Source organism: Meleagris gallopavo, chromosome 15 (genome assembly GCF_000146605.3).
Source record: "Meleagris gallopavo isolate NT-WF06-2002-E0010 breed Aviagen turkey brand Nicholas breeding stock chromosome 15, Turkey_5.1, whole genome shotgun sequence".
NCBI classification, from domain to species: domain Eukaryota; kingdom Metazoa; phylum Chordata; class Aves; order Galliformes; family Phasianidae; genus Meleagris; species Meleagris gallopavo.
This window is the reverse complement of record NC_015025.2, coordinates 2,083,480-2,094,603: the sequence shown is the minus strand read 5'-3', so window position 1 is coordinate 2,094,603 and position 11,124 is coordinate 2,083,480. Positions and strand designations below refer to the sequence as shown.

Genomic DNA, 11,124 nt, shown 5'->3' with positions numbered 1-11,124 from the left:
AAAAACTATAAACGGCTTGCCAAGATCAAAAAGATAAGGTTCAAAAAACTTGAACACTGCTGCTACTGAGAGGAAAGGAAGAAATCTGGACATAGCAGCAAGAACCCTTGGCTAGGCTGCATGTCCAGACAGCAACTCTTGTCCTCTCTTCTAACTTGCAAGCTTTTAGCATTACAGTGAAACAACCAAGGATCACAAAAAGACAAAAGCCTGTTTTAAAAAAAGAAATGTCATGGCATTCAGGGACAGGTTCCATGAAAGCAGCTTGTTTCCATGAAAGCCAACCATTTGGAATGACAAAAAGACACAGCTGACAATAAGTGCTATACAGTCCTCTTTCATGCAGGCAACTCTGATTTCACAAGTGTTTCTTTGTAGCCAGTGGTATTGATTGCCTGTCTGCTCAGTTTCTAGAGTAAAACACAGGTGAAGACTTTACAGGGCTACAGAGGGCATGCATTCCTCACAAACCCTGAAGAGAGAAGCACTGTTGGAAGAAGAGACAAGGGAACACAACAAGGAAACAAACAGCTCCCCCTCCAAGACAGAACTACCATTCACACACAGAGAAAAGACCATCAAAGGGCTTACCTTAATGGAGTTATCTCGTAGGCCACTGATTATCTTTTCATCATCATACTGTAAACAGTAGACACCTTTGCTATTTTCAGAGCGGCACTGGATCCTTTGCAAATTATGTCTCCCACATCGCCAGTTAGATTCTATAGTCTAACAAGAGGTGAAAGAAGGGGGGTTAGGCTGCATGCTCCAGTGTGATAACTCCAAGAGGCCCAGCAAATCTTTCTCACTGTTATGAAGTTCATCCTTAAGATTTAAATGCAGAATTTATATCCGTATTTCTCCCGACCACCCATAAAAATATTTAAAACACCATGAAGTTAGACCTTCATATTTTGTCATGACAAAAGCAGAGTTCAGTGCTGAAAATCATACTCAAGCAGCCTTCCTGAGAACATTCAGAGGAACCATCAGAAAGATGCATTTCAGTTTCCCCTTGTACGTATGCAATCATCTGATAGCAGCAGCAAAGAACTGATACGGCGTGTGCTCAGCATCACTGAGTAACCAAGATCCAGATCCCTGCGCCTTCCTGCCCCTGCCCAGCCATTTCCCACATCAGCTGTCACGCATCCAAGAGATTCTGAGATACAGAAAATTCTGCTAAGCACCTTAAAGCAGGAAAAAAAAAAAAATAAAACTTGGTAAGGAATATAAAATTTAAACAATCTGAAGAACAGCTAAAACTCACTATTTTTTTCTTCCTCCTCCTTTCAGGTAACAGACATGACTCCTTAAAAGGAGGCAAACTATTTCATGGTAGAACAAAAATTAACTCCATCTTGTGATCAGCTTTCCTGCTTGTGAGAAGACCAATGTTGGCTTCAAAGACATGTGAGATATGGGATTGTGGTCAGAAGGTCTGCACACAGCTCTGGCACAACACCTGCAGTACTCTGGAGGCTGAAATGCCTTTCATCTTCCAGCACAGGCACCAGAGCAGCTCATGTATTTGACTGCTTCCCTGATGCTCTCCACAGCGCTGCATGGAATCCCAGGGAGCAGCTGATCATCTATCAGTTAGTTTGGAAAAAATATTTACCATCAAATCCTAACTCTAAAGCAGTATCGAGCACTTCTGCAGTTCCACGCAGTTCTTCCTCTCCTCTCCAAGATCAGAAAACAACTAAAATGATAACTAAAGACAAAAGTACAGTGCAACCATGACCTCCCAATTCCAGGAAAATATGCCTAATTTAGCAGAAAACAGTGTATCACTCGGTTTTCCATGCACTTACTCCTTCAATTGTCTCCCATTACGCAACTTGGAGAGAATTATCCACAATTATAATACAAACCTGATGTACCATGTGAATTTGTCTAAATGAGAAGTACTAAAGGAAGCTCCTGGAAAAGCATGCTGACAAGTTATTCATCCCTCTCATTCTCTTCCAAACTGCTGGGGAAGCTAATGAAATTAAGATAGCAAGTCATCTGCCAGTTCACGATCAGCTTTTCTGGCCAGCTAGCCTGCTGCTGATCATCAGACTGAACCAGGTTCAGGCTGCTCAGACCTGACATTGGCTCCACTCGGGCTCCTGCTCTGAAGGTAGCAGACTGCTCATTTTGCTACTTCCTCAGCATGGGATGGATGTGTCAGGAAGGAAGGGATCTTCAAGCCTCATCTAAAGATTTGTCACCTGTGCTTGGAGGGCAGAACTGCAACTCGCTAATTCCTTCACTGTTAGAGCTCACAGACTAGCCTTTGGAAACAGCAGAGCATTTTAGACACTAATAGCACGAGCCATTATAACTAGAGATCTGAAGGCAAGATATTTAAAAATACAATAACTAACACTGAATACACTGGAGATAAAGTATCTCAGACTCGAGCAATCCAATTTAAACAGCTTCAGAAACCATATAAGTTCAGACGTTCAGTTCTAAGAAGTCACCTCAGGGAGAGTTTCCCTACAGGAACGTTCTTGGAAAGGTCAGAAATGAGCAGTTTTGTGTACCACGTGCTGGATTACTCAGACCTCCAGGCACTGCAACACCATTTGAGCAGCTCCACACCTCAGGTTCCTGTGGCAGCTACAGAATACATTAAGAACACCACCAACCAGTTGTCTGTAGCAGTTTTCTAATCAGAGCAGCAGTTGGTAGGAGTATGCTGACCAAACATTTTGGGACTAGCGTTGGCTTAACTCTTAGCAGCTCACTGGAGGAAGCGACATAATTGGCTTACCACGAAAAAACGCTGGCATCAGATAAAAGAAACTAAGGTATTATTTACATCTACATGAAGGCACCATAAAGCAGCAAGTCACGTGCAGGTGCACATTTTAATTCTGTGAGTAGGTATCATTTCATTTGTAGGTTATATAGTGTGGCTACTGTGGGAAAATACTTCGTGTTTTTCGAGAACTTGTAAAATCCCCTTACACTGCGTAAATTTCAGTGTGCTGGGAAAGCAGCCACAATACACAGAGAATATACAGCAGCATTTAAATTAGCAACAGAGTGAAAACAGATGTGTACGTATAGAGAAATAACATTATTTTAGATGACTAAATACAGCTGAGTGGGTGGGCAACCCGGAGGACCCTCTGAAAAGGAACATGTTTAATACAATACTGGCAACCACATAAAAGCTTCTGCTAGAGGAGATTTCTGCTTGTTACCGAATGGTGCAGTTAATAGGTTTTCAGCTGCAGTCCTTCCAGGAGATATCTCAGCACACTATGTACACATCCAGTAGGTGTGTGTGTGCATGTGAGCAGAGAGGAAGAAACTGCTCTGTTTTACAGACTGCTAGAAGCACCGTGCGGTCAGGTCAACGCTGAGACTGCATTTGTTTGCATGCTTACAGCAACAAACCTTACACCAATTGATGCAGCACTCTCCTGCATTTTCTGTAGCAAGTCTCCAAGGTAACAGCCCCTAAACATGGGTTTCACAGCTAAAAGCAAGCGGTGCAGAGCTCTGTCTTCTTAGCTCAAAGGCAGTTTCACACACTTCACTAATGCTCACTTAGGGCGATAGCAGCAAGTATGCTACACAACCAACAAAATCTGGACACAAGGCATAAGGAACAAATGTGAAGATAAAACATCTGTCACATAGAGAGCCACTTAGCAGCTGAGGAACTGCAGAACTGGACTGAAAAAAACACTTAGAGAGAAAATCTCCCAGAGAAGCCCAAGATACAGAGGAATAGCCAAGTCTTAAACACAACAAGGTAAGTTCACTGGTACAAGGACAAAAAAGATGCAATCCATCTGGACTAGCAGTTGGAACATTTGCTCTACTTCAGATGTTAAGGATAATCTATTAAGAGCAGGGTTGGTTTTTTTTCCCATGTTTGATTATGTACCCTGTGTTCAGTTCCTTGCTAAAAATGGGATTTTTATCCTTGTGAATATTATTGCAAAGCAGGTTTATCTTTACCCCCAGAACCAAGGAGACTGTTCCCTGAAAAAACACAATTCTCAGAACAAAAGCAGCAGGAAAAGGAACCACAAATAGGGATTCCCCCAAGGCACTGGGCATTTACAGCAAGAGGAGCTGAAGCCCCAAACTCTTACTCTTCACACGTTTAGAGTTGATCCTGTGTCATCAGGGTGAAGAGGGTCAAGTGTCTCATTCCTTATGAAGTTAAAAGGTTTGATAAGGAAAGACGGAATGACAGAGTTGCATTTCTGAGGAATTTCCTCTTCAGACTCCCTAGGAAATTAAAAAAAAAGCACCAAACCTCTGAACAAGGATGCTGATCCCAATGATCCCAATGGGAGTCCCAACTTCACTGCTGGGTTTCTACTCTGCTGTTAGCCAGCAAAAGTCAAGCAGCTTTTGTAGTTTCTGTAAGAGTCTTATGAGGAAAGGCTGCATGATGCATGCTGCCCAGGAGGCTTAAACTGCTCCTCAAGAGCAACCTGCAGAGTGCTGGCTGTCCTGTCCTTACTGCAGCAGTTCTAAGCACAGCATTTCAGACATCACAAGACTGACTACCACACAGCATCATATGACAAAGTTTCCCAGTTGCAAAACCTACATAGGAAGATGAAATAAACAGTGACATGGTAATTAAATGCAAGAAAGTAATCCTAAAGAAAGGCAGGCTTATGTATTTACCTGAATACCCAAGTGAGAATAAAACCCATCTCCATAAAGAATCACAGAAGCAAGACTAACAAACAGAGAAACAGGGATTGATTATAATCCCATTAACACACACCACACATCAATAGTTATATATTTTTTAAAGTTCAGGGCACATGTCTATAAAATAAAAGAAAGGCACACTTCCACATTAAAAAAAAAAGAAGAACATTTAGTAACTTCTGATCTGACTCGTAAGAATACTGCACACTCAGGCTATGTTGTTACCTTGTGAAGAGCACTGAAATCAAAGCGAGGCCTAAGAGCTAGCAGTGTACTACTGAGCCACCCCAAGTCCAAGTAGTGCACGGCTTTCAGATCAGTGTGGGGTAAAGTATCACTTTTAATCCAAGACCAGAAGAAAAGCCATAAATGGTGGAGTCAAAAAATATAAACAACTCTACAGAAAAAGGAACGGGAAGCTTTTCCTAGCAACTATCACAATTTAATCATGTGGGTTTTTTGGGGGCAGAAACTAAGACCTAAAAATTATGTTCCTATCATTTACAGCTGCTCAGGTAAGATCCAAACGTGAGCAATGTAAGTTGATGAAGTGTTGTCTTTTTTGCATGCAACCAACTTGATACATATGAAGCTGCTCAATGGTCCACCAAGTAAAACTATCCCCAAGACTCACTGCAGCCTTACAGAACCCTTTTTAAAGCCACAGAAAGAACAAATCAGATGTTGAATGATACAGATATGGACAATGAAATAGGCTCATTTGTTACAGAGGAAGAGAAGACGACTTGCAGAAGCTGTATTCAAGGCCAGCAACACAAAAGGGAAACCACAGGAAAAAAAGCTGACTGCATAATAAAGATTATTTCATAAAGCATAAAGAAAAGATAAATGCTCTCTCAGAGTGGCAAAGTGATGTTACACACCAGGGACACCTTAGGCAAAAAAAGAAAAAAAAGGGGGCAGAGACAAACAGAAGTTTTAGACCTAAAGAACAGTAATTTACTATTAGGACTCCTACTGCCCTGGATGGTGAATGGCTCTTGCTGGTTTTCTCTTTGATGTTCCCCTCATCTACAATGTCCATCAACAATGCACAGCATGCTTCAGAGACACAGTGAAACATAGTGAAGTGCCAAGCTTTCAGGTTTCAAATGCAATATCAAAATATACTGAGACTTTAAATGGACTCCTGCTATTGAAGTGAGAGGAAAGTAACACTGCAACTGCACAAGAAATCCATCTCTTCCAGACTTGGAGAGGAAGTGTTAAAAATGTGAGCTAACATCTATGGAAGCAGAGAGCTCCTCCGAAGTGCCCTGATGACACACAGCTGCTGTATACACTCCTGACAAAATGCAGTGCTGATGAAAAATGAAATTGTTGCATCTTTTAGATCCCATTTGAAACAACTTTACACATAGAGCCATAAAAATGCAGTTCTATTTAAACAGGTACTTATCAGCCCTCACCAGAGCATGAGGCCATTTGAAATACTCAAACAGGAGCATGAAATCCCTCTTTCAAACCTTCTGAAGAAAACAGCAGCCTTGGCTGCCCACATTTGTGGAAAGCAGGAGTGGTTTACGCAAAGGGAATGAAAAAAAGCCCAGCCAAGGATCTACCCCGTGACTGAAACCAGTTTTCTGCCCCTTTCAGTTATGAGAGTCAAGGTCTGTGCCATTTGGTCTCCACCTCAGACTGTGGGCCACCTTCACATTAAGATGTGCCTTTCAAGTGGCTCAAGCATGAAAACGTGAAGCAAAAATCACATTTTAATTCTAATCTGAATTAGATGGACCTAAGTTTCCACGGAACCAAGATGAGAACTTGTCATGTTCTCGAAGATAAGGGGAAGATTTATGAAACAGTCTTCTCAACTCATCACATGGATACTTGTGCTAGATCTGCAGGGAAATCCAAATAGTTGGCTGGGCTTCACAAATAATATGGAAAAAATCCAGGGACTCGGGGTTCTGCAATCAGCAGTATTAAGCTTCCCACCTTGGCATGCTGCCCATTAACACTACCCACTCCAAACAGCTGACCATCACACAGCACTTCAGGACTGCACCCAGTCACAGGATACCTTGCAGCAAAAAAAATTCTGTAAACAAGTCTCACAAACCCAGGTTCCGTTTTCTAAGATATGCCCCCAAATGGGTTTGCCCCTAAAAGAAAAAATCCTACAGAAGCTTGGCAATCCAACCTGGGACTTCGAGGCATTTAGCACGGCTGGACCACCTCTTGTGAAATGAAACCTTATTAAATATTTGGCTTCACAGTGGAGGGAGAGACCTCTTTCCAAGAATTTGGTTTCAGATCTCTAGATGTCCTCTTATTTTCAAATCCGAAGATTTCAGAAGTGACATTATGTTCCTAAAATGTGTTTGGCGCAGAATATATAAACCTTCAGAGAGGCAAGGGAGCCTCATCTGTCAAATCACAGCCTGTCCTACCTTGTAGTTAATGACAGTTTGTGGTTGCATGGACTTTTGACCTAAAATGCAAATAGAGTCGAAGGGAAAGAATTCACATTTGCTACTTATCATTCCTCAGTTTTCCTTCCAATCATTAACTCAAGCTTCGAATTACTTTTCAATTCTTCAGTCAATCAGAAGAATAGAGGACGTTGCTCTTAGAGCTCATCTCTACCCACAGAGCCAGTTCAACACCAGCTCCTGCAAACTGGTCTCTCCTCACATCAGGAACAGCATAGCCAAGCTTCATCTTTGTTCTCCATAGGAAAAATACTGACTGGTTAGATCTTCTGTGTCATCAAGTAGCTTTTACTGTATTAAAAATAAAGAAATTGAGTCCCTCAGATGCAAGATAATAGAGATACTAAGATAATCACATTGCAGTGCTAACACAGTAGCCTTAGTAGGAGGATGAAGGGAGTGTCTGCATCTTTGGTTCATCATGAGCTGCCTAAGCTGTGACAGAAAATGAAGATCTTATTAAAGGCCCAGATAAATATTTAAAGAAAAAACATTTTGATATTCAGAGATAGAAAACTCTTCAACACTGCTAAAATGGAAGTCTTATTTAAGAGATTCTGCATATTGCTTTGAAAAGTGAAGAAATGGGAAAAGTATGAAAGTAAGGGAAAGTATAACTTAAGGCATAAAAAAACCAAACAAGGGCAAAATCAAAACCAAGCAGAAGAGAGTTAGGAAGTGTTCCAACCCTTACAGTTAAGTCTTGTTGCCATTGTTACCCACCACCTACATTTTCAAACAAAGTTAAAAGCTTCCTTTGACAGTTCTTTAGGGAAGCAATTTGTGAAAAGTGCTTTAAAAGGATGATTTATAAGTTAAAAAAAATCTAATACACTCTTGGAAGCAGATGAATTATAGGACTCTGGGTTATTAGCAAAAACACCAACCCCACTCCAGGTTGGAAATCTAAAAACAGCAGTATTTCAAAAGCCTGAAACATTTAAGCAGGGCGACCGCTGACATGGCACAACACCACCTCACCCTTCTGCCTTTGCTTCCAGCTGAGCCATTCCCAAGAGCCCACAGTGGGAAACACGCTGCCCGTATGAACCAAACAGTGACGATGCTGGAAGCAGCCATTGCTTCAAGCAGAGACTTCTCCACTCCAAAAGACTGGACAAAGATGCACTTGGTTCCTGAATATGGACAAACAGAAGCTTTCATTTTTGCTCAAGTGAATTTAAGAATCAAGAGCCCACAGCTGACAGCTCCAGCATCCTTCCAGCTTTACTTTTCTGCAGTGATATCCATGGGCCACGTACAGCTCTGAGGTTAGCTGACAGTACCTTAAATTCTACCCAAAAAACTACAGAAATAAGTTGTAAAAGCAACTGGATTGCAGGTAGTTTGGAATGGGCAGGAACTCAAAGTTCACATACAGATGAGAAGACAACTCATTTCCCATGCTCATTACTCACTTCACTATTTCCAGGCAGTAGTGGTTCCTGTGTTCTACATACAGCATGTTCCACAGCTCCAACCTGACACCAGGTAACTCCTCACTTCACATATTCAACATTTATCACATCATTCACCTCAGCATTATATGATGAAAAAAACAAAAATGTACGAGCTGAAACTCAGAATAGAAACATACTGCTCAACAGGACACTATTTCTTGACACTGATATTTTCTGCAAATTTTGAATAGATTACCTACTTACCAGGCAGCACAGTGCAAAAATTCTCTTAATTTGAAGGTCTAATATATTTACCATTATTTTAACAAAATTGAGTTTTTCAAGAAACATGTTTGCTATAGTATATATTTTTAGTGGCATAGTCTTCCACTTCAAGATACCGAAACATTTTACTTTTAATATTTGCATTAGTAATGGTAAGGAGTGAAACACAAGAGTTTGATCTTTTCCCCCCTACTTATTTCCTGCTAGTGAGAACCATCCATTTCAGGAGCACCATTTCTGTTTATCTTATCAGTGCATCACTAGTGACTAAAGAATCATATTATTTAATAACAGGCTGTCAAAGTTTAAAGGCTACAACTTCATAACCCCTCAAAGGAACTCTCCATCTCTAGTAACGAGAATAAACCTATGTAGATGTTCTACTTATACCTTACTGAATGAGTACTGGTAGAGAATAACTTCTAAAATCTGGGATAAAATAATGTTGAACTTCTTCAATATTCTATGCAATTTCAAAGGCCATCTTTCCACACTGCTTTTCTCCCATTTTTGTTACTGAACACCATCAAAATTTTGCTGAAAACAAAAGAATATCACATCAAGAGTTCCCTTTAATTCCATGGGCTTATCATCACTATAATACCACTGCCATGCCTTACACATACAAGACATCTTTCTAATACTAAGATGCGCATCATTCAGCTAGCAAGTAAGTATCAAATTTGATCTTTCTTTGCCTATGCAACATTTAACTCTTAGTTCTGATCTTTAGATGTTTATAAATTGTGTAACAGGGGTTAAAAATACTTGGAAATTGGATTATATTTTATATAATATATATATACATATATATTTATATGCAGCAGTTACATTTTACAGATAGGCTAAGAGTTCTGAATAATTTTAGAGAGTGCCAAGCAACACAGACTCATGTTTGCCATGGCAGAATGATTCCATCAGATCACATCTGCCTTAAACATCAAAACACGTTTCCCCACTAATGAACTTCAGACCAAAATTTCATATCCATCATGTGGTTGAAATAAATACAATAATGCCTGAAGTATCACTGAAGAGTTCAGTGGTGGGTATATAGGAAACTGAGCAAGACTGACATTCTGCTGCTAAGTAGAATAGATGATCCTTATCAGAAGTATCTTTAAGAAGTGAGCCCAACATTGTTACTCCAGAAAGATAACCACCATTTTTGTATCAGACAAAAGATTTGTCATTTCTATCACCTCCTTACCTCCGATACCCCTGCTGAGTTTGCTACAGTAGGACTAATTTCTCTAACATAAAATCTTCAAAAAAGATTCCCATCCAGCGCAGAAAGCTGTATTTGTATCATTTACAGTTTTACAAGTAACAAGTTACCACAGGAGCTACACTTCAAAATGATCAGCATTTAGTGTTAACTCTCAGATCATGTTTTAAGTGAGCGTAACAAATCCATCAGAACATTCTCAAGTAGGAAGGATTGTCTTCAAGTAAACAGTTTCCTAAAACTGCCATTTTACTAAAAACCACAGACCCAAAAGAATTCCAGAATCTTTAAATGCAAAAAGGACAGTGTTAACACAAAGCTTAGAGTAACACATTAAAGCTGCTGAGGGAATTTCTTAAGTTTTCAGAGCCCAGAACGCAGTAGTAATACAAATGCATATAATATGCTTCATCATTCCAGCATGCATCTTTGAAACATTAACTACAGAAATATCATTTGTGCTGCAGATATTACATGTCAGAAAACATACCTCTATGTCCTGTATTATCTTTGGGTATAAGGACCTGTAAAACGAATTTGGGGGGCCATCTGTTGGTCTGTTTTTAAACAGGTACTGATCCCTAGAAAGAACCAGAAACATATTTTTATGTTTACTACAAAGAAACCCAACTGCAAAGGAATTCAAAATCTGCAAAGAACAAAAACTTACGACACGTTCTTACAGAATACTTGTAATAATTTTTAGTATTGAAATTATAACCCTTGTGACTTTAGAATGTGACAGCTGTATTTGGAAAGGAACAGGTGTTTTCCTTATGGCTTTCTGATTAAGGGTTCTCTGCTTCTCAAGGCTTTGGCCAGCAGGGTGTCCTCCTCTTGCACAGCTCCTTACACCATGCCTTGCACTTTCTTAGGCACACCACTAGAGAGCACAGAGAAACAGGTTCCCAAAGCAGAACACCTGATACCTTCATATATCTTTGTGAAGGATGAAAAGCTCTTTGCTGCTGCCCCCACAAGAGTCCACAGAAGGGATAAGGACTGCAGTGATACTCACTATCGAGTGCTCTCTGGTGGAGCTCAATCTATCACGGAGAACACAGTAAGA

At 40.3% G+C, this 11,124-nt stretch overlaps 1 protein-coding gene across 3 annotated transcripts in view; it reads right to left on the bottom strand.

Annotated features, from left to right (window-relative positions):
- The window catches only part of FBXW11 (F-box and WD repeat domain containing 11), a 59,499-nt gene that overhangs the window by 12,162 nt on the left and 36,213 nt on the right, over positions 1-11,124 (bottom strand). For all 3 annotated transcript variants that reach the window (XM_010718870.3, XM_010718868.3, XM_010718871.3), the window contains 2 exons: positions 10,546-10,636; positions 592-729 (listed from right to left, as the gene is read on the bottom strand). In XM_010718870.3, the coding sequence (XP_010717172.1) occupies positions 592-729; positions 10,546-10,636 (229 nt within the window). The remainder of the gene's footprint in view (positions 1-591; positions 730-10,545; positions 10,637-11,124) is intronic.